The 21,445-nt window shown below is 44.6% G+C and overlaps 7 protein-coding genes across 7 annotated transcripts; 5 read left to right on the forward strand and 2 right to left on the reverse strand.

Moving 5' to 3' along the window:
• Window positions 1-7,040: 7,040 nt before the first annotated feature.
• Window positions 7,041-7,846, forward strand: PG994_005075 (uncharacterized protein; the record flags this gene model as incomplete). The annotated part of the gene is made up of 2 exons (XM_066856484.1): window positions 7,041-7,469; window positions 7,559-7,846. 2 exons carry the CDS (start codon window positions 7,041-7,043, stop codon window positions 7,844-7,846), a joined length of 717 nt encoding a protein of 238 aa, XP_066718651.1.
• Window positions 7,847-8,377: 531 nt separating this feature from the next.
• On the forward strand, window positions 8,378-10,185 carry PG994_005076 (uncharacterized protein; the record flags this gene model as incomplete). Its single annotated transcript, XM_066856485.1, has 3 exons — window positions 8,378-8,503; window positions 8,747-9,386; window positions 9,479-10,185. The coding sequence occupies 3 exons, from the start codon at window positions 8,378-8,380 to the stop codon at window positions 10,183-10,185; spliced, it is 1,473 nt and encodes a 490-aa protein (XP_066718652.1).
• Window positions 10,186-11,118: 933 nt separating this feature from the next.
• PG994_005077 (uncharacterized protein) lies at window positions 11,119-11,660 on the forward strand (the record flags this gene model as incomplete). The annotated part of the gene is made up of 3 exons (XM_066856486.1): window positions 11,119-11,215; window positions 11,395-11,568; window positions 11,650-11,660. The coding sequence occupies 3 exons, from the start codon at window positions 11,119-11,121 to the stop codon at window positions 11,658-11,660; spliced, it is 282 nt and encodes a 93-aa protein (XP_066718653.1).
• Window positions 11,661-12,329: 669 nt separating this feature from the next.
• On the reverse strand, window positions 12,330-13,937 carry PG994_005078 (uncharacterized protein; the record flags this gene model as incomplete). Its single annotated transcript, XM_066856487.1, has 2 exons — window positions 12,330-13,463; window positions 13,554-13,937. 2 exons carry the CDS (start codon window positions 13,935-13,937, stop codon window positions 12,330-12,332), a joined length of 1,518 nt encoding a protein of 505 aa, XP_066718654.1.
• Window positions 13,938-14,917: 980 nt separating this feature from the next.
• Window positions 14,918-16,474, reverse strand: PG994_005079 (class II aminotransferase/8-amino-7-oxononanoate synthase; the record flags this gene model as incomplete). The annotated part of the gene is made up of 3 exons (XM_066856488.1): window positions 14,918-15,346; window positions 15,418-15,560; window positions 15,649-16,474. The coding sequence occupies 3 exons, from the start codon at window positions 16,472-16,474 to the stop codon at window positions 14,918-14,920; spliced, it is 1,398 nt and encodes a 465-aa protein (XP_066718655.1).
• Window positions 16,475-16,813: 339 nt separating this feature from the next.
• On the forward strand, window positions 16,814-17,440 carry PG994_005080 (thioesterase-like superfamily-domain-containing protein; the record flags this gene model as incomplete). The annotated part of the gene is made up of 1 exon (XM_066856489.1): window positions 16,814-17,440. The coding sequence occupies one exon, from the start codon at window positions 16,814-16,816 to the stop codon at window positions 17,438-17,440; it is 627 nt and encodes a 208-aa protein (XP_066718656.1).
• A 648-nt stretch (window positions 17,441-18,088) lies between these two features.
• PG994_005081 (polyketide synthase) lies at window positions 18,089-21,070 on the forward strand (the record flags this gene model as incomplete). Its single annotated transcript, XM_066856490.1, has 2 exons — window positions 18,089-18,554; window positions 18,801-21,070. The coding sequence occupies 2 exons, from the start codon at window positions 18,089-18,091 to the stop codon at window positions 21,068-21,070; spliced, it is 2,736 nt and encodes a 911-aa protein (XP_066718657.1).
• Between the last annotated feature and the right edge of the window lie 375 nt (window positions 21,071-21,445).

Raw genomic sequence — 21,445 nt, forward strand, 5'->3', positions numbered from 1 at the left:
GTATACCGGCCGGAAGATTTTTAAGACCCGGCTAATATAAGAGATTAAGGGTAAAACTACGAAACTATACAAGAAGTCTAGGCTCGTAATATAGGGTTATAAAGATATAGAAAAGGAGGCTATTTTAACCTAGTTATTAATAATTTAATAAATGAGCTAAAGATTTATTTTAACCTTCGGGCCGACCCTAATCCGAGACTTTAATATATAAGGCGAGCTACGCGATATTATATAAGCGTATACTTAATCGCACGATAAGATGAACCGATTAATCTATATACGCTTATTAATAAAGCTTAAGAACAGGTATCTAAAAGGAACGCTACTTTAAATTATATTACCCCTATATAAACTAATAAAATTAGGATTTTATTAATTTAAAACCTATTATAACTATTATGTATAAAATTTAAAAATAATAGTATTAATATATAATACTTACTTATTATTTATTACGAATAGACCGAACACTTTTAATATTATAATAATATAAACCGATAATACGTTTAGCTTCCCTATAACCCCTTTTTATAAAAAAGAGGAAAAAAAGCGAATAAAAGAATAATTCCGTGTAAAGCTAAAAAATATCTTAACCGAAAATGCGCTAATCAAATTTAAGAAAAGTAAGATTTAATTAAAATTATACGATATTTCTTTCGAATAAAAGGGATAAGCTAATTAATTAAAGCCTATTAACCCGAAAGTTATTAATAAAGATTAATAGTATATTTCTTAACGAGTAAAAAAAGTATATTTAGTATTTATTTATTAATTAAAAGTAGTTTATAACTTATTTATTATTATTTAAATATAAACCTTAAAAGATAAGGATATTAAAAGCTTAAATAAGTGTATTAATTAATAAATTTAAAACTTAATACATAACTTAAAGTATATCCCGCTTAATCTTTATTATATAAAGATATATATTTTTACCGATAGCTTATTCGTAAATAACGAGGACTTAACTTCTTAATTTAAATACATAATTTTATTAAACTAACAGATAAATTATATAAAGGATTAGGTCGAAATTTAAAATAATATTATTTATTAGACTCGATTAAATATAAAAGAGTTATACGGAGCGTATTAATTAGCGAACTATTCGGCACGATTTCTAGTATAGATAGCGGTATTATATTAAATACCACGTTTAAAAGAATTATACGAACTTTAAGATTTTAAGATATATTAATAATCTTTTATATAAATTCGAGGTCTTTTTATAACTACTTAATTAAATTAGGTATAATAAATAAAAAGAGGCTTATAATTAATATTATATCTTTTTAAGAATTATACGAAAGAAGAGAGATCTTATAAATTTATTATATTAATAGTAAATATAACCCGGTAAACGCCCTTACTAAAATATCCTTAAATAAGGCCTTCGAGTAAATAGTCTTAATAAATAGCCTTACCGTACGTATAGAAGCGTATATCGAGAGGCTAGACTCGTATGTCCTTAATAAAGTATAACGTATCGTAATATACGACGGTACCTTTATTATTATTACTATTTTTAAACCGTTATTTTTAATTTATAATGAAAAATAATATACGTTAATATATAATAACTTCCCTTATTACCGTTATTATTATTAAACGATTAGAATAATTAATTAAGAAGACTTATTACCCGATAAAATTAACGTCAAGAAGGTACAGTATCACCTGTACGGCTCAGGCAGGCACCGAATACCGGATTAGCGTAACCTATCTATACGAGACCCTCGAGAAGGGAAGGCCCGTATTTAAAAAGGGGAACAGGCTAATTCTATCGCTAAAATAAAAAACTGCTAATATTAAAACAGTAGGAATTAAGGTTTTTTATATTATTTTAAAAGGGGTGCTAAGTGCCTGCGTATACGAACCCTTTTTTAGTTTTATTAAAAGAGGTATACGATACCCCTCATAGCTCGTATTAAAGATAAAAGTAAATAATATAAATAATAAAGTATAGTAATATAACTTCGATTAAACTCGGAACTCATTTATAAGTACGTACGAAAGCTTATTTAATAGTTTATACGATAAATGAGAAGGTATATAAAGTATAATAATCGAGTTCGCTTTATAATAAAGCTTGAAAGTTATTAAGTGTTGGCTTTCGTAGCCGTTTAAGACTAGGAGGCGATAACGACCCTTTGTACGAGACCTAGTATATTAATTAAAGTTTTAAAAATCTTATTAAATAAGCTTTAACTTGTATAACGAGCCCTTAGAAAGAGATTCGAAAAAGAGATCGCTCTCTATACTTTAATCGTACGAGCCTACTGGGGAGTTCTAAAACCTATACCGGCCCTTATTAATTAAAAGCTAATATACGAAGCGCTATTTTCGGACCTTCGCGTATCGCTAAGTATAATAGTAGACTAGAGGCTCTCGGAACGATATTTAACGGAGGAACTATATCGAAACCCGGCTATAAACACGTACTTAACCGATAAACGGTTTATAAATAACCGTATAAAAAGAAATAAACTAGCCTACGGCAATAAATTATTATATAATAGCCGACCACTAAAACAGGATAAGAATTAGCGACTTACGAACATGTTCCGATCTAAGCTATCGTATAAGGATCGGCAGTTCGAATAAAAAATTTACCGAATTTATTATAAATAAGGTCATTAATTAATAAATTATTTAATTATAAAAAGAACTTATATAATAATTTAATATTTTTAAACGTATAATAATATTAAATAGAAACTCTTTACTTAAATAAATACGAGGATTTCGTCCGAAACTAAAAAAAAAAGAGGAGCTAAAAAATAACGAAAAATAATATAATTACTTTAATCCGGAAAACGCATAATAAAATATTACTTACTTAACGAACGCCGCGTTTAATTACTAGCTTATTAATAAAGATATCTATTATTTAAAAGCTACCGTATAAGCCGACTAATTTAACCTCAATAGCTCGTATAACTAGACTTATTAAAAAAAGTTTTAAAATATCGGCGCTGCCTTACTTTTAATAATCGAAAAGCCTTAAATAAAAGCTTATATATAAAAAAACCTAGACGTATAAATTAATTAAACCTCGGGAGAGCCGAAATTAAGATTAAAAGCTTATTTTATTAATTAAAATAATTAATATACGAAACCGATTAAAAATAACTAAGTATTATATCTTAAATATTATAACTTTTTTTTATTCTCGCTATATAACACCGACTAGCTTAAAACGTATTATAATAATATTTTTAATTTTATTATATAAAAAGATAGCGAAATTTTTCTTATAATTAAGAAATAAAGATATTCGTTCTTTAATACCGGCCGTATAAAAACGACGTTATATTTTATTAAAAAACAGTTTCGATACCTCTATTAATAGTTTAAACACCCTCGTATAAAAAAGCTCTATACGTTTTAAAAAATCGTTAATTATAACGATATTAACCCTATTATTCTTAAAGAGATTTAAAAGTTTTACTCTTAATATTAATCGCACGATCCGGTATTATAAAAATTTAAATTCTTATTATAAAACGAATACGACTTTAATTACGAAATTATTATAAACGTTATTTATATCAAGAAATAAAACGCACTTTACGTAATCGATTCGAATACGTCTTTTTATACGGCTATATTTCTATGTTTATTTCATATATAAAATATTTAAAATACCTTTTACAGGTATTAAATATATATATATTAAAAACCTTTTAACTATATTTCGTATAATCGGGGTATATATTTTTAAAATGAACTTTAAAATTATATATAAATGATAAGAATTATTTATAAATAAATACTTATCGAAACTTATTAAATAATAAATAAAATTAAACGAATATACGTTTTATTATATAAAACGTTCGATATTTTATAAAAGAATTTCGGTTATTAAATAAATACTGAAATAATACTTTAAATAATTATTAAAGCTTTAAATAATACGGCTAGCCTTAACGACTTAATACTTACCTTACTCGTATTCGAAATATACCTTCGCATCGACGAGAACTTATTACCGTTACCGGTGATCTAAGCACGAGGAGAAGCCGTATAAAAAATAATAAAGATACTCCGGAAAATATGTACGAATATCGATATTTACCGAGCTCTAAATACTCGGAACGGACCGGCTATTTATAATATCTTAATACTCCCGCTTCGAAATAAAGTCTTAATTTAATAAAAAAAAAAATAAACCGAACTATATAAAATAACAGTTATTAAAAACTATACGATCTAAGTAAACACCCTAGACGGCTCGAAAGCCTTTCGAATAATTTAAATTAAGCCGTATTACCGGGAAGAAGCCGGATATATAACTAGATCCGGAATAACTAATAAATACCCCAAATACTAAACCGATAGCTAAGGAAATTACGGTAGCTCCTGTACAACGTGACCGGGGACGACCTAAAAAATATCTACCCCGGAACGCTCTAACCGCCGTATTTTTTATTTAAAAAAAAATAAAAGAATTACGACTTAATAATTGAATTCTAGTAAGACGGTATTATTACCTCGTTTAAATATTTATTTTAAAAGTTTAACGCGAAAAAGATTAATAATCTCGCCGCATAAAGAGTTTTCGAATTTATATAATTCGACCTAAGTATACCGGCCAGAGATTTTTAAAACACGGCTCGTATAAGAAATTAAGGGCAAAATTACGAAGTTATATAAGAAGTTTAAGCTCGTAATATAAAGTTATAGAAATAAAAAAAAGGCTATTTTAACTTAATTATTAATAATTTAAAGGATAAATTAAAAACTCTTATTAACCCTTAAACCGACCTTAATCCGAAACTTTAATATATAAAGCGAGCTACGTAATATTATATAAATATATATTTAATTATATAATAAACTAAACCGACTAGTTTATATATATTTATTAATAAAACTAAAGACTTAATATTTTAAATCGTATTACCCCTATACGGACTAATAAAGTCGAGACTTTACTAATTTAAAATATATTATAATTATTACGTATAAAATTTAGAAATAATAATTTTAATATATAACGCTTATTTATTATTTATTACGAATAGATCGGATACTTTCGGTATTATAATAATATAAATTAACGATACGTTTAGCTTTATTATAACCCTTTTTTCTTATAAAAAGGAGAAAAGCTAGTAAAGTAACGATTTTATATAAAGCTAAAAAACATCTTAATTAAAAGTACGCCGATAAAATTTAACGAAAACAAGATTCGATTAAAATCGTATAATATCTTTTTCGAATAAAAGAGATAAGTTAATTAATTAAAACCTATCGACTTAAAAGCTATTAATAAAAACTAGTAGTATATTTCTTAACTAGTAAGACGGGTATACTTAATATTTATTTATTAGTTAAAAATAGCGTACGACTTGTTTATCGCCGCTTAAATATAAAATTTAAAAAATAAAGATATTAAGAGCTTAAACGAGCGTATTAATTAATAAATCTAGAACTTAATACGGGGCTTAAAATATATCCCGCTTAACTTTTATTATATAAAAATATATATTTTTATCGACGGCTCGTTTATAAATAACGAGGATTTAAGTTTTTAATTTAAATTTATAATTTCATTAAGCTAAGAAATAAATTATATAAAAAATAAATTTAAAATTTAAAATAATATTATTTATTAAAGCTTAACGAAATATAAAAAAGTTATACGGAGCGTATTAATTAATAAACTATATAACACGATTTCCGATATAAGTAATAATATTATATTAAGCACCACGCTTAAAAGAGTTATATAAACCTTAAGATTTTAAAATATATTAATAACTTTTTATATAAAAAGAGGCTTATAATTAATATTATATCCCTCCGAGAGTCGTATAAGAAAAGGGAGATCTTATAAATCTATTACATCGATAATAAAGACAACCCGGCAAACGCCCTCACTAAAATATCCCTAAATAAAGCCTTCGGGTAAATAGTTTTAATAAACAGCCTTACCGTATATATAAAAGCGTATATTAAAACGCTAGACTCGTACGTTATTTATAAAATATAACGTATCGTGATATATAACGGCACCCTTATTATTATTACTACTTTTAAACCGTTTTTTTAATTTATAACGAAAAGTAATATATATTAATATATAATAACTTCTCTTATTACCGTTATTATTATTAAACGATTAAAATAATTAATTAAAAAGATTTATTACCCGATAAAATTAACGTTAAAAAAGTATAACATTACCTATACGGCTTAAGGAGGCACCGAATACCGGATTAACGTAACCCATCTATACGAGACCCTCGAGAAGGGAAGGCCCGTATTTAAAAAAGGGAACAAGCTAATTCTATCGCTAAAATAGAAAACTGCTAATATTAGAACTATTAAAATAGCAGGAACTACGGTTTTCTATATTACTTTAAAAAAAGTGCCGCGTACTTACGCGTATAAACCCCTTTTCTATTTTATTAAAAAAGGTATACGATACCCCTTATAGCTAGCACTAGAAATAGATATAAATAAAAAAATATAGTAATATAACTTTTATTAAACTCGGAACTTATTTATATATATATATAAAAGCTTATTTAATAATTATATCGACGATTTATTTTTATTTTAAAGTTAAAGTAACGGTTAATAAAGCGTTTAATTTAATACTTATCGACGCGCTCGTCGCCGCGCGACGCTGTAAAAATATTAACTATATCTTTTATATTAATTATATTTAAAAGTATTGTTTAAATATTTAAATTAATTATATAATTATAAAGTACCTTTTTAATTATATTTCATTTATATTATAAATATCGGATTTTATATTATAAAGTTTAATTATTAATTTAATAATATAAAATAAAATAAAAAATAATATATATTTTTATAATTAAATAAGAAAATATTTAAATATATTTTATAAACTATATTAAATTATTAATTAAATTCTTATATTTAAATATTTTATATTATAATTTAAAAATAATTATTTAAATAATATATATTTATAACTTATACTCGTTAAAGTTTTAATTCCTTAATATTTTAATACAAAAGTCTTTATACGAAGTCTCAACTCATAAACAAAGGAGATGGCACCAACTCCCGTTCTCATCACCGGAGCAAACAGGGCCTCGGCGAGGGCCTCCTGCAGCGCTAACTCGCCAAGCCCAACCATACCGTCATCGCTGCGAACCGGAACCCGGCTCACCCGTCCTCGCAGGCGCTGGCCGGCCTGCCCACGGGCGAAGGCAGCCGTGATCGACCAAGAACCGTTCGTCGCCGTCGACGAGCTCCAGCAGAAGCATGGGATCCACTGCCTGGATATCGTCATTGCCAACGCCGGGATCGCCGAGGTCGGCCCCCCACGTCGCCGATCTCAAGCTGGACGACCTCCGATTCCACATGGCGCCCAATGTCTACGGCTTCCTGGCGACGTATCAGGCCACTCGGCCTCTGCTCCGGAAGTCGTTCAAGGAGCCCATATTCGCACCCATGGGATCCACTGCTGGCTGTTTGGAGTAGGTATGTCTTTTCATCAGGGTGTCTTTTTCGATCCTCTTTCCTTTCGATCTGCTTCCTCGATGTTAATGCTTGCAGCATACTGTAGAAACCAACCCCAATTCCCAATGCTACGTATGGACCAACTAAGGCGGTGGTGAGCTGGGACACCATCAGGATCAATGCAGAGGACGACTGGCTCAACGCCTTCATTCTGGTTCCTGGATCCGTGCTCCCCGATCTGGGTGATTGGGGTGCTCGGGCGCTGGGTATGGAGAGGGCCTTCATCACTGTCAAGGAGTCGTGCGATAGCATGATCCATGTTTTGGACAAATCGAGCAAGGAACAGAATGGCGGGAAGATGGTCGATTGGAATGGGGACATTTGTCCTTGTTAGAATTCTTTCTGTCCCGATTGGACCATTGGATCCTTCGGTTTTGTTTCAACTACCCACAATCCATCCCACGTTACGTCACAGCCCTCATCTGCAGTCGCTTCTATGTAATGACCCAACCCACGACGCTACAAATGCGTTGGGTCGGGAGTGTTTGATGTGCCCAATTTGCCATAATAAGATTCGGCATAATTATAGACTGGATGACCTTGTTTCGGATGATGCAATGAGCACCTGTATGACTTGTAGATGCAGGGGTTTGGAACCCAATGCCAGCCCGGGTAGTAACATCGGTCATCCCATCTCATCGCACGTGACGTGGCCAACAAGCAATCAACTTGCTTGTGCCCGGCCAGCTTTCATACGCCTCGTAGTTAACCCCTCGGTGTTCGCTCATTTGGATTGAATCATTAATCTTTGAATCTCTCCCACAATCGCATATGGAGGAGCTAACGAAAAGGAGTATGCTATCAAAGTCCCAAGTTGAAGCGAGTATACGCAGAGCATTACGAAAAAGGGGACCACTTGAGAAACATGGCAAGATTCCGCTTCATCACTCTCATCCCACTTGTCACCTCCGCGATTGCCTTTGCGCTTCATCTCATCTTACTCACCTCAGGGGCGGACATCAGGCAACGCGAAGGATACTTTCTCCTTTCTGTAAGTCAATCTGCCCCATGAATAACCAACTCTTGGTGTACCCGACGAGTTGCACCTCTGAGCGAGCAGGGGTAGGTATGTATAAGAACGATGTTTTTCAGTAACGATAAAGATCGCCGTAACTGACGATATACCACTCCTGTAGATAGACACATCCCATGTATTTGAAAGAATCATCGTGGTCAAAAACGCCGGCAATGCGCAAACAGTAGGACAAAACAACGGAACCAACACTGGCAATAGTGGAGGAAAAACAGCGGACCCTCTACTGGTACTCCTACTGGCGGCACTCCCACTGGCACTTCTGCTGGCACTCCTACTGGCACCGCAACTGGCGGTCTCCTAGACGGTATCGGAAATCTTATACCAGACCTCTTCAATGGGTCAGGTTCTGGGTCAGGTTCTGGGTCAGGTTCTGGGTCAGGTTCTGGGTCAGGTAATGACAGCGAAAGCGGCGGCGGCCTTCTTGGTGGCATCGGCAATCTCCTACCGAACCTAAAGGAAACAGCTACAGCTAATGACACCATCGGCACTGCTGACACAGGGGTCAAAACATTTTTCGGCCGCTTGAGGAGTGGGATCGATCAGTTCTTCGACGACCTCATCGGCAAACTCGAAAACCGATTCGTCGACAGCCTGGTCAAGCTGGCGCCGGGGATCGACAAATTCATCACCGGCCTCATCGGTGGTCTGACCAAGGAGTTGAACGACCAGATCCAGAAGTTCATCTTGGACGCAATCCAAAAGGGCAGGGAGTTAGCCGGGATCAAGGACCGTTACGATGTTTACTACTCCAACATCTGTCAAGGCAACTTGGCGAACAAGGGAGATCCCAGCTCGGTCCAATACACTTCCTGTGGAAGCATTAAGGATCTGACAAAACGTAAGTTGTACTTCTGATGGTCTCTTGCCGTTGTTTGAAACCAGGGAAAAGGGGGAATGAGGATCACAACTAATGAAAGTTACCTTCGACAGCTAGCGACGAAGCTCCCCAAAACAGAACCAGCTTCTTCGTTATCGGCACGACGAACATCACCTTCCCCTTCCTCGAGCCCGGCGCCGTCAACCTCCACACCGCGACGAGCGCCCTGGACTTCCTGTCGACGGTGAACCTCGTCAGCCTATACATCAGCCTCGTAACCTCGATCCTCAACTTCCTGCTCGCTCCGCCCGTCTTCTTCCGGCCGGACTCGCGGCCGCTCGTCCTCGCCAACATCGTCTTCGCCTCCCTCACACCCGGGTCGCTGCTCGTCGGCGCGACCGCCAGCACACTGGCCATGGCCGCGATCCGCGACCTGGCGAACGACGTCGGCAGGGCGCTCTCGGTCCAGGCGAGCCTCGGGGCCGGCGCCCTGGTCATGCTTTGGTTCTCTTGGTTCACGAGTCTGGCGACGATGACGTTCTGGGACCTCTACTGGTTCGTCTATCTGCGGAAGGAGGTGTGGGTCAAGGTGGAGAAGCCGGCCGACGAGGTCGGGAGCTGGAAGAAGTCGTTTGCCGGGACGCGAAGGAGGATGAAGGTCAGGGAAGGTCCTACTGACGAAGAAAAACGTGCTGCTGAGGAGGTGGATAATGAGGAGCTTGAGGGTTGGAAGAAGTCGTTTGCGGATGCACGAAGAAGGACGAAGCTCAAAAGGGGGAGGGTACTACGGGGGAAGAGACGAGTTCACAAAGAAGATTGAAGGCCAGGGAGAGTATTGAAGAGGGAGGGGAGGGGAGGGCTAAAGTGGGTGGTGGTATTTCCTCGTTTGGTAGCTACCGTCTATCCCCAATAAGGCTGGGACGGCCAAGTTCATCAGTCAGAAGTTCAGATTCGATTTCCCGAGGCCGATCTCGTACATAGTGTAGAATACATATTTTGCGTTCGTCATTACAGAGAAGGAGATATCATTACCCCAAATGGGTATCGTCATAGTTAATGTTTAAAGGGATACTATGGGACGGCCGTCTGTATATTTTATAGGCTCTGGGGCATCGAGCGTTATTTAGCGTGGAATATCAACCTCACCTCTTTGAGAATATTCTACCTTTTTCATATTTCAAATAGTAGTTGACGATTAAGGAGAGACTTTGTTAGGCCAGTGACTGAACTCCAGCTGTCACGACGTGAATGGCATTCTCCCTTTGCCGAGAATCCAGCTGAGGAACAAATCCTCTGTTCATGTAGACTTGGCAGCTTTTGCCGACACCAGTGCCAAGATGAGCCGCTCACTGACCTTGTTGGCGTTTCAAGATCTCAGGGCTACCCCCATGACAGTTTTCTATCTCAATTGAATTTCCCCACATTTACAAGTGCCGAACGAATACGAAAATGCGTATTCGGATTCTTGAACTGTTGCACGATCGAGAGCAACAGATGATACATAAAGTGCTATCTAAAGGAAGGTAAGAATACGTACCAAAGAGAGAAGTGTTCTCGTGCTAGATATAGACAAAAGGAATGGGTCCGTGATCACGTGACCCCTGCTAGGGTGCTTTTCCTGCAACATGAACAGTATCATCTCCAGTCTCGGATAGCCCTTTGGTTGACTCAGCCTCAGCTGCTCATTCCCATTAGGCAGAGTGGCCCAATGGAGGCATGGGCGCCTAACAGCTTGCATTTTGTGACAATTCGGATGTCGGGCTCCAGCGGTATCATGAGCTGCCAAGCCACCACCCGCCTGCAGACAATAGCCCCCACCGCCTTTGCGCGCAGCTCCTTTTCCTCCAAATGTTCGATTGCCGGACATCCTAACCTGCCCTTTCTGCAACTCCACGCACGCCTCCTCGCATCATCGCGTTGCCGTGTCGTTCATTCCGCCTACCATCGCATTCTTATCCCTCTGCAACCGGGAGCATCTCCCGGCTTGCGACTGCCCGTCGCGCCCTTGTGCCATTCCGATTGCCTACAGACAGCGCCTCACCCGCGGCTCCGATCGTCCTCGTCTTCGTCCTCGTCCTCGCCCGACTGGACTATACCCCATTCGTGGCAGGATGTAGGATCGAGGCAACCCGCAGAACTTATGTGTCTGTTGATGAGACGGCTTCGGCTGAAACGAAGGGCGCGAGCGTGACGAGCGACACTGGTAAGTCTTCCCGTGCTACCCATACTGACACCATATACTTTGTATTACCTTCCAGGCTCCCTTCTTGCCTACTATTTGCAGATACTGTGTAGCCGCCAGTATGAGACAGTCTCTTCTGGGACCCTGGTCGAGCCCTTGAGCGATGTCAAAACTACGGTACTTGTCCCAGTTTGTGTACCTGTCGTTAAGGCCAGCTCTGATTACTCGTACAACAAAGGCAGAGAAACTGGCCCATTCACTGTATCGCTGTAGCGTAGCTGAAGGGGTGTAGTAGGTTGCTGCCACTGACAGTTACGCGGTTGGCCATGGCCTAGTTTGTGATGGACGAAGAGCGAGGTAGCCCCCATTGGTCCATAGCAATTCAACTCCCCAAGAGGCAACGTCTCATATAAAATGGCGCAGTGGTCCGCCGTCAGAGCACCGCTTCCATCATCAGTGACAAGGTCGGAGTATCCCAGGGAGTATAGGAATGAGGCAAAGAGCCATGAGGCCCCGAAACTACTATTCAGCCCTGGGAATTACTTAGCAGGTCCGAGTTCACACTTTCCTGTATTATGCATAGTACTCTTGAGAGTATGTCATTTGTTTCTTTCTATTCAATACTAAGGGTCGTGCACCCATCTCAAAATGAATTCTACTTTGCTGCTTCTAGATGAGGCAGCAGTCAGTACTTATATTTTCGCCAAAATTTCTTCCTGCCCCTAATTATCATTAGATCATAATCTTGAACAGGCAAAGACGAGCACGACAAGAAGGCCCGCTTACACCAGAAATACGAGTTCCCATTTCCGATTCTCGAAACTCTCCCACACCTTCTCCGGTGTATAGGTTATGAGACGGCTTCCGCGCGAAAACCCGTCCTCGTCCTGGTCTACGAGAAGCAGATTCACCGTTACGTCTCCCCCGTGACTCATGCGGATCCGCTCCGTGCCGATGACGATGAGTTTTCCCTCGCCGTCCGGCGTGAAAGTATCGTCGTTCTCCCATCTACCGCTGCGGAAGCAGACGTCCCCGTGCGACAGGGAGATCCGGGGGCAGTTGTGGAATTGGTCCCGACCTTCATGCTTCATGTGGAGAACGGCGGTGCTAGTCCAGAAGCACAGTGCCGAGGGCGACTTTGCACTGGAGAGGACGCTTTGTGGGACGTGGGCTAGAGTAATAGATTGCTTGCCATAATCTATGACGGGATGTGTCAAGCCCCTTGGATACGAAATGCCATATTTATCGTTGAACTCCAAGTAGTCCTTCTTGCTGAAATCCCTTTCGGGACCGACGAACGGTGTTTCCACAAGTGCCTCTAGTACAGGGCCGTTCAAGATGCGGTAGAGCTTGAGGCCAAGTCTTCCGCCCAAGAGGGTTCGGTCGATCGTCGGCATCCGGGTGGGACCGTGCCAACCCAGCCACGACCACGAGGGAAACGGAGCCGTTTGGATTTCGTTGTTCACCCCCATGAACATGGCATCGCACTTTCTTCTCGCGTTGTCGAGCATACTGCGGTTCAAGTTCAGCGCCATCTCCATATGGCCGACTGGCATGCCCCAGAAATAGCCTGTCTCGTCGCCACGACCGAGAACGTCCAGAATGGCTTGTACGGCGCCCAGACGATCGCTCTCGGCCTTTAGCTCTCGTTTCGAGTAAGCGTCGAGTACATCTTGGTAGAGACCTAGCCAGTTCTCCTCAGTCAGGTCGGTCAGTCTCCTCATCACACCGGAGCCCGAATAGTGCCGATAGAGCCCTGGGCTCACAGGCGCCTCCCAGCAGCTGTCCTCGCACCACGAAGCGGTTTTGCACTGCCAGTAGACTTGGTCCTTGGTGATCACGAGACAGCGCGGTGACAGAAGACCTTCTTGGAAGGTCCAGCCTCTGGTATTCCAGACCGTACCTTGGAGATAACCCTGCTAGGCTTCGTGGCGGAGGTCTAGTGATTCTACCCACCAGAGGTTCTTCATTTGGTGCACCTGCTGCATCCGGCGGTCCAGGCTTACTCCGGGTATTCCCATGGCAACCTTTTCGTTGGCGGCGTTGACGATAGTCACAGCCGCATGCGCATAGATGGTACCCATGGCTGTTATGAACTCCAATTTGTCTTTATCGTCGTCTTGTATGATGGAGAGGCTGTCGATCCATATATAACGCTCGCCGAGGACTCGAGTGACGGCCATTGCATCGATGATTCCTTGGGGCAGAACCTGGTCGGCCAAGGCTCCTGGAAGCCGATACTCCTCCAAGTTCTTTCTTTGCAGGGCATGAAGCTGGGGGCCGCCCCAGCAGTAGCTCAACGCGGCCCATGTGACGGTGTCTGGTGCGACCTCGACAACGCATCTCTCCACAACGTCGACGAACCGCAGTTGCGGAATCCGGTGCGTCATGAATGTCTGATCACACATACCGCCATGGTCATTCATGCAGCATTCCTTCCAACGCCTCAGTAACTGGCCGTCGATGGTTGAGGGCCGAATCCGCCCCGCGTATGGCTGGGATGGCGTCCAATCCAGCGGTGACGTGGTTTGTGCCACAAGTGGCATCTGGACCGCGATGGAAGAGAGGTTTTGCGGTCTGCCTGCCGACTTGTACAATGTCACCTTTTTCGTCTCGGTCGCAGTCTCGGTTGCAGACTCGGTCGCGGCATACGATATCACGACACGCTCGATGGACGGCGAGCCTTGGTCTATGCGGCCGGAAGAGCTTCGATTCGAAATGAACTCCCATCTTATCTCCAACTTGATAGTGCCAGGACGTATCGACCTGAGCTGTTGCGTGATGTCATCGTGCCAAGTGCTCGTGGTAAGGACTGCTATCTATCCGCAATGCCAACAGGAGCGAGATCTGTTCATTGCTTCAACGAGTGTCGTGCGGAACACTGGATAATCTGGTCTTTCATTGGTTCCGTCCCACACGCCAGAGGTGCTATTATTGTAACTGTCGGTAATAGCTTTGCATCCTTCACAGACGCGATCTTCGCCACCCGCCTGCGATTCCTATTGAATGGCTAGTCTTTCGGAGGCACATAAGCTATCTCGCAATGATGATACTCTGAATCGGAAATGGAAGAAATACGTATTACTTTCCGCCTCGGCGTGAAATGATTCGAGGTCGCAGCTAAATATGGTATTTCATGTTGAACGGAGGTGAAGTGAACAGGTGGCTTAATGGATGAACTACAATTAGATACATGGGCAGGAAGCCCGGCATTATATACGCATCTAATGTGGTGTATTTCATACTCCAACTATTCAGCTGCCAAGATTATTCAGCCGCAGCTGATCACGCTAATAATGCATGCTTATCATAGCTGTTCCGGTAGCCCATAGCACTGTTTTTTCTTGGATTTCCAGAATGACCATGACACTCACAGCGAATCCTGCATTGCCTGCAGCTGCAAGGCTGCCGTGGGCAGTTGCTTGCCCGACTCGCCGCTTTCAATGTCCAAGACTTCTCGAGTCCAGTCACCGATGACCGCCACCAATCGGGTAATCTGCTCCGATGTGTTGTGGGCGTGCATGACGAGTCTCACGCGGCTTTGGCCCTTGGGCACTACCGGGAATGCGAACGGATACGAGTTGAACCCGTGCGAGAGGAGGTGGAAGAATAAGAACAACTCGTGGCGTGGCCTCGTGCACACCAGGGGTATGATGTGTGTCTGGACAGGACGCTGCGTCCAGTCGTCGTCGAGGTGGGGAATCAGCAGAATCCCTTGATCACGAGCATCTTCTATTTCAGGACTTAAGCTGAGCAACTCGAGTAGTTGCCTGACGTTGTCTTGTATTTGCTCTTGGGCCTGTGTCACTTGAAGTATCAGTGTCATCCAGGGAGGGGTTACTTCTTAGACGAATACAGAACAACTCGGACCTTTTGCGCTTGGCCGTCCATCAATAGCCTATATCCAGCACGCATAGAGGCAGCCACCGGGAAGGACGGGGCACAGCTATATGTTAGGGAGCGTGCATTGTTGATGATCATCGACCGCACGGTTTTACGTGTCATAATCAAACCTAGTGGCCCGACAACGGTTAGCCAATCCAAATAAATGCTTGAGTTACCACTGATGCCTTTTTGACGACAGGGACGCTGGTCACTTACCCCCAACGGCACCAACCGCTTTGCTGACGGCCTGAATGCGTATGGCGATCGATTTCTCTAGGCCAAGCATCGACACGAGGCCCCTTCCTTTGTCACCCAGTATTCCGACGCTATGAGCTTCGTCCATGATGAATTGGGCATTCCCAAGAGGAAACTCCTCTTCCGCCACCTGCACGAGCTCCTGCAGCCGACATAAATCCCCTTCCATACTGTAGATAGACTCGACACATATCAGCACAGATTTGGTACCCGCCTCGAAGGCGGGCTGTTCCTCTTTTAGCCGCGTAAGAACTTCACGCAAACCTTCCGGGTCGTTGTGACTGAAGGCCACCTTCTTCTCCGCCAGGCTGAGACGGAATCCCTCGTGGCTGCTGGCGTGTACCAGCTCGTCGTAGACAATCGCGTCGCCCGGGAGCGGCACGCTCGAGAGGACGCCCAAGTTGGCCGCGTACGTTGAGGAGGTGATGAACGCGGTCTCGGCCCCGTGAAAGTCGGCGATCTCTTCCTCGACCTGGTTGATGTAGGCGTAGTTCCCGTACTGGCAGCGGGAGCCGGAGGCGCCGAGCTCAAAGTTGGGGTGCTCTTCCAGCTCTTGGAGGAAGGCCTCGCGGATCTGACCGGTCCGGGTCAGGGAGAGGAAGTCTGCACTCGTGAAGTCGGCCACGGTGTCGTCCCATCGTGGTTTGAGGGCCACAAAGGTAGAGGATTGGCGGCGCGCATCCAGAGCTCTCTCGAGGTTGCGGTAAAATGCAGGTTCATCTCTCATAGATGGTCCCTTCATGCGGTGTTCCTCACACCACTGCTTCAGAATAGTGTCGTAGTACATGATGCCAAATGAGCAATGGTTTCCAATTTAGCCGTGAGCAGAGGCAACGCAAAGTGGGAGGCCGAGTCTGCTTGCATATTTTTAGTACATCCAACGAACAAAGCCGGTGGCCAAATTCACCGTGACGTATGTGGCCTCCTAGCATCGACTTAAGCGGGAAGCGGTGTTGGTCCGAAACTGGATGTTTCCCCGATGATGCATGGTTCTTCAAGACCGTTGAATGCGTCCACCCTCCTGTTCCCAAAATAGCGCTTATCTTTGAGTTGCTGACTGCATGATGACCCCTGTCATCCCTAAGATGTCCCCACCCAAGGTGGTCCCTGTCTGTTCGTCTCCATCATGGCCTTTCAAAAACCCCGCAAGGAATTCCGCACGGTCGAGGTGGTGGGAAACAACAACAGCCCGACGACATATGCGGAACCCATGCCGGACATGAAAGGGCTCGCCCCTCTGGATCTGCCCAAACAGGGCTTCCAGCAGATGAACTTCCAGATCGGCGAGGAGTGGGAGGAGAAGCTGGCACGCCTAGGCGTTCAGGCTGAAGACCCGTTCGATTGGCGCCTGCTCCCCTTCCAGGCTGGGGGGTGCGACCCCTCACGAGCCCGCACCTGCGGGTTCGTCCGTGCCCACTCGACAACACCCCTGGCACTCTCCCCCGCGGCCAATCTGGCATCCTTGGCTCTGTTATCGGACCAGTCACTTTTCGAGCTGTCGCTGTTTGTGAATTGGGAATCGGTACCCAAGGAATGGAGACGCCTCGGCATGACTACCAGCCTGAATAGTCGTATCTCGTACCATGTCCCCTCGGCCAGGGTCGATGAGTGGATGGTATGCGATAGTGGCATATCATGGGGTGCGAACGGCCGGGTCATTGCTGATCAGCGCTTCTGGAACTACGAGACGGGCGAGCTACTGCTGTCCTGCACCCAGGATGCCGCCGTAAGCCGGCAAGAGCCTATGCTATAATTGGTGGCTGTGCCTCCCATATCAAGGACATGTTCATGAGAGCGTTCCTCGCACCTAGATTAGCTTGACTTTTCTTTTTCGATATGGATGTTTCGCCGGGTCTCCACTCAGCCATCGGACATCGTTGGCGGTTTTGGGTTGCTGTTATTTCTTCATGATAACGCTGTCATGCATCAAGCCTCGGCGTCAGCAAAAGCGGTAGGGGTTCGTCTTACTGCATATGTTTCGTGATGTCGGATTGGTGTGTTGGCTGACTGAAGAGCGGCAGTGGGACGGAACGGGACGGAACAAGACGGATCTGCATGTTTACCCCAAAATATGTGGGCCGTTGTTAAATTGGTGCCTTGGCCTCCAGTATTGGGGGTGACTCGAAGCCCGATTCGGCATATCGTCCGCCCTCACAGCCAACCGTCCATGCAGGGCACAGCACCAGAACCAACTTGGACATCGTAATGTGCAACCGAATGTAACTGTTGGTCATATCATCGCATGCGTCTGGGTGGATATGCCGGTGTCCAATCTTCTCAGCCTCGTAGCCGTTTGCACAATGTCCTTCGGTGTATGTGATCATTCTCAAGACTAACGTTGCTTTGTGGGCTCGAATAAGCAACCACTGAGTTGAAGGTCTATTAAGAGAAAGCACCAGCGATGGCTGGCCCCGAAACTACGAGTCCGGCAATCGACGCTGGGGCAGATGCAGACATGACGATGAACGACGAATGCAATGGTACCCCGAAGTTTACCCCTATTGCCATCTGCGGCATGGCCTGCCGCCTTCCGGGGGGCATCACGTGTCCCGGCGATTTGTGGGATCTTCTGATATCCAAAGGCGATGCCCGGAGCCGCGTGCCCGAGTCGCGATACAACGTGTCGTCGTTTTACAGTCCCACGAAGAAGCCCGGCCACGTGGTGAGCGAGTACGGCTACTTCCTGGACGACGACCTGGGCGCGCTCGACACGTCGTACTTCCCGATGGCGCGCAGCGAGCTCGAGGTGCTGGACCCGCAGCAGCGGCTGCTGTTCGAAGTCACCAAGGAGTCGCTCGACGATGCCGGGGAGGTGGGCTCCGGGGCAAGGACATCGGCGTCTACGTGGGCAGCTTTGGGAACGACTGGTACGATTTGGTGCAAAAGGAGTCGCAGAGATACGGCACGTACCATATCTCCAACTCACACGACTACGCACTCTCGAACCGCGTTTCATATGAGATGGATTGGCACGGACCGAGGTAATAATACTGCTTTGTCCGAATCACCACGTGTATTGATAAGAAATGCGCTAATGCAATAGACTCCTTCCTTTGAACTCAGTATGACTATTCGAACGGCTTGCTCGTCCAGTCTCGTCGCACTCAATGAAGCTTGTGCAGCAATTTCCAGGGGCGAATGCCCATCCGCCGTGGTGGGCGGTTCGAGCATCATTGCCGGGCCCTCCTTGGTCGTAGACGAGTCGAATCAGGGCACGATGAGCCCCGACGGTTCATGCAAGACCTTTTCCGCACAAGCGGATGGTTACGGCCGTGGCGAGGGTGTCGTGGTCCTTTTCATCAAGCCCCTGCGCGACGCGCTTAGGGATGGGAATCCCATCCGGGCCGTCATTGCGGGCGCGGCGACGAACAGCGACGGAAAGACTTCGGGCTTCACGCTGCCCAATGCCGAGGCGCAGGAGTCGTTGATTCGCCGCACATACCTGGTAGCCGGGATTCCGCCCTCGCAAATCGCCAAGACGGGCTTCTTTGAATGCCATGGCACAGGAACACAACGCGGCGACACGGTGGAAACCTCCGCCATTGCGAACGTTTTTGGCAACACCGACTTTCTCCATCTCGGCTCGGTGAAGCCAAATCTGGGCCATGGGGAGGGTGTTTCGGGCCTAACTGCGGTCCTCAAAGCGGTCTTATCTCTCGAGAACGGTACTATAGCGCCGAATATCAAGTGTCTACCCCTAAACACCAATATCCCCTTCGCCGAGAGTCGGCTGATAGTCCCCACCGAAGCGATACCGTGGCCCACAGAACGCGAGCCCCGCGTGAGTGTGAACTCGTTCGGAATTGGAGGTTCCAACGCCCATGTTATCATTGAGGCGCCAAAAACATTGGCCAAGCCATCTCTTCCTCCTCCACTCGACACAAGAAAGAAACTGCCACCGAACGCACCTCACCTACTGCTTTACTCGGCCCAATCCGAACAGTCATTGAAAGACATGATAGAAAGATATAGCACCTTTCTCGAAGACTCGCAGGGTACGGTAGAAATTTCAGACATGGCATACACTCTTGCGAACAGAAGGGACCATCTCCCGTTCCGCTCCTACACGGTGCGCTCGAGCCACCAACCCGGCATTACTTCTGCGCCAAGTTCACAACAGAGCAGTGGCCCCCCTTCTATAGCCATGGTGTTCACGGGCCAAGGAGCACAGTGGCCCCAGATGGGACGAGACCTCTTCCGTACGAGTCTAGTATTCTCCGAAACGATCAAGGACCTAGACGGACATCTTCAAGCTCTTGGACCGGATGCACCAGACTGGAAGTTGGAGGATGAACTCCTTAAGCCCCTCCGAAGCAGTCGGGTTGACGAGGCAGAGTTCTCTCAGCCTTTATGCACAGCAGTGCAGATCGCCTTGGTACATGTGCTCCAGTCTGTTGGCATACGACCTTCGGCAGTGACGGGCCACTCCAGCGGAGAGATAGCGGCGAGCTATGCGGCTGGTGGTCTCAGCGCACGGGAGGCCATTATCGTGGCTTTCTACCGCGGCTCGGTTTCCAAACAGCAACACAAACCAGGTGCTATGGCGGCCGTGAGCTTGGGATGGAAGGACATCGAGAGATTCCTGATCCCTGGTGTGGTCGTGGCGTGTGATAACTCGCCCAAGAGCACCACACTGTCAGGGGATACCCATCTATTGGATGCTGTTTCGGCCAAGATCAAAACGGACCTCCCCACTGCAACAGTGACGAGGTTGAAGGTGGAAAAGGCATACCACTCACATCATATGGTGGAAGTTGGCGACGAATACTATCGTAAGATGTTCGATTCAGGAGTACATGGCTCAAATGTTTTGACACCTTTCTTTTCCACTGTGGTCGGGGATTCGGTATCTGAGGAAACACAGAGCTTTGGGCCGAGTTATTGGCGAAAAAACCTGGAGTCCCCTGTACTCTTCACGGCGGCTGTTTCCAGGATGCTGGACCACGTTTTGGCTACATCGGATAATTGTGTACTTCTCGAAGTTGGGCCCCACGCTGCGCTCGCCGCGCCGCTGCGGCAGATACTTGCCGTCCGACCGATGCGCACGACGAGGGTATCACTACCATACGTGCCCATCATGACACGGCGGCAGAACACACGCGAAGGGTTCCTCATGGCGATAGGAAAGCTTTGGACACTCGGTGCCGAGATTGACTTCTGTACACTTATGCCCCCTAGGCAAATGCTTGCCCGGTCTACCACGCTATCCCTGGAACCATCAGCACAGTTACTGGAGAGAGTCCCGAGCTGTGAGAGAGTGGAGACTCGCGGCCCATCCCCATCACGACCTCCTTGGCGCCCGGATCCCCGAGTGTTCCGGGGTCGAACCCGTATGGAGAAATCTCCTTCATTTAGAGACGGTTCCTTGGCTTCGCGACCATAGGATCAAAGATGACGTTATCTTCCCTTTCGCCGGATACGTCTCCATGGCTGCTGAAGCGATACGTCAAGCCACGACCGCCAGTAGCGACCAAGTCGTAAAACTTCGCCGAGTTGTGGTCGATACCGCTCTCGTACTCCACGAACACGCCCCGACAGAGCTGGTCACCACCATGCGCAAACACCGCCTGACGGACTCCCTAGACAGCGCTTGGTGGGAGTTCTCCATATCAGCATTCAACGGACACCTGTGGAACAGGCACTGCTTTGGCCAAGTCTGTGCCCTCAGCCCAGACATCCTCGGATGGACGAGACCGTCTTCCCACGGAAGAGAACTTACCCCACAATATCAACGTCCGCCAATGGTACAACCGGGTAA

This window comes from Apiospora phragmitis (assembly GCF_038363925.1).
Source record: "Apiospora phragmitis strain CBS 135458 chromosome Unknown utg000005l:1.0-4161743.0:1.0-4166827.0, whole genome shotgun sequence".
NCBI lineage: Eukaryota > Fungi > Ascomycota > Sordariomycetes > Amphisphaeriales > Apiosporaceae > Apiospora > Apiospora phragmitis.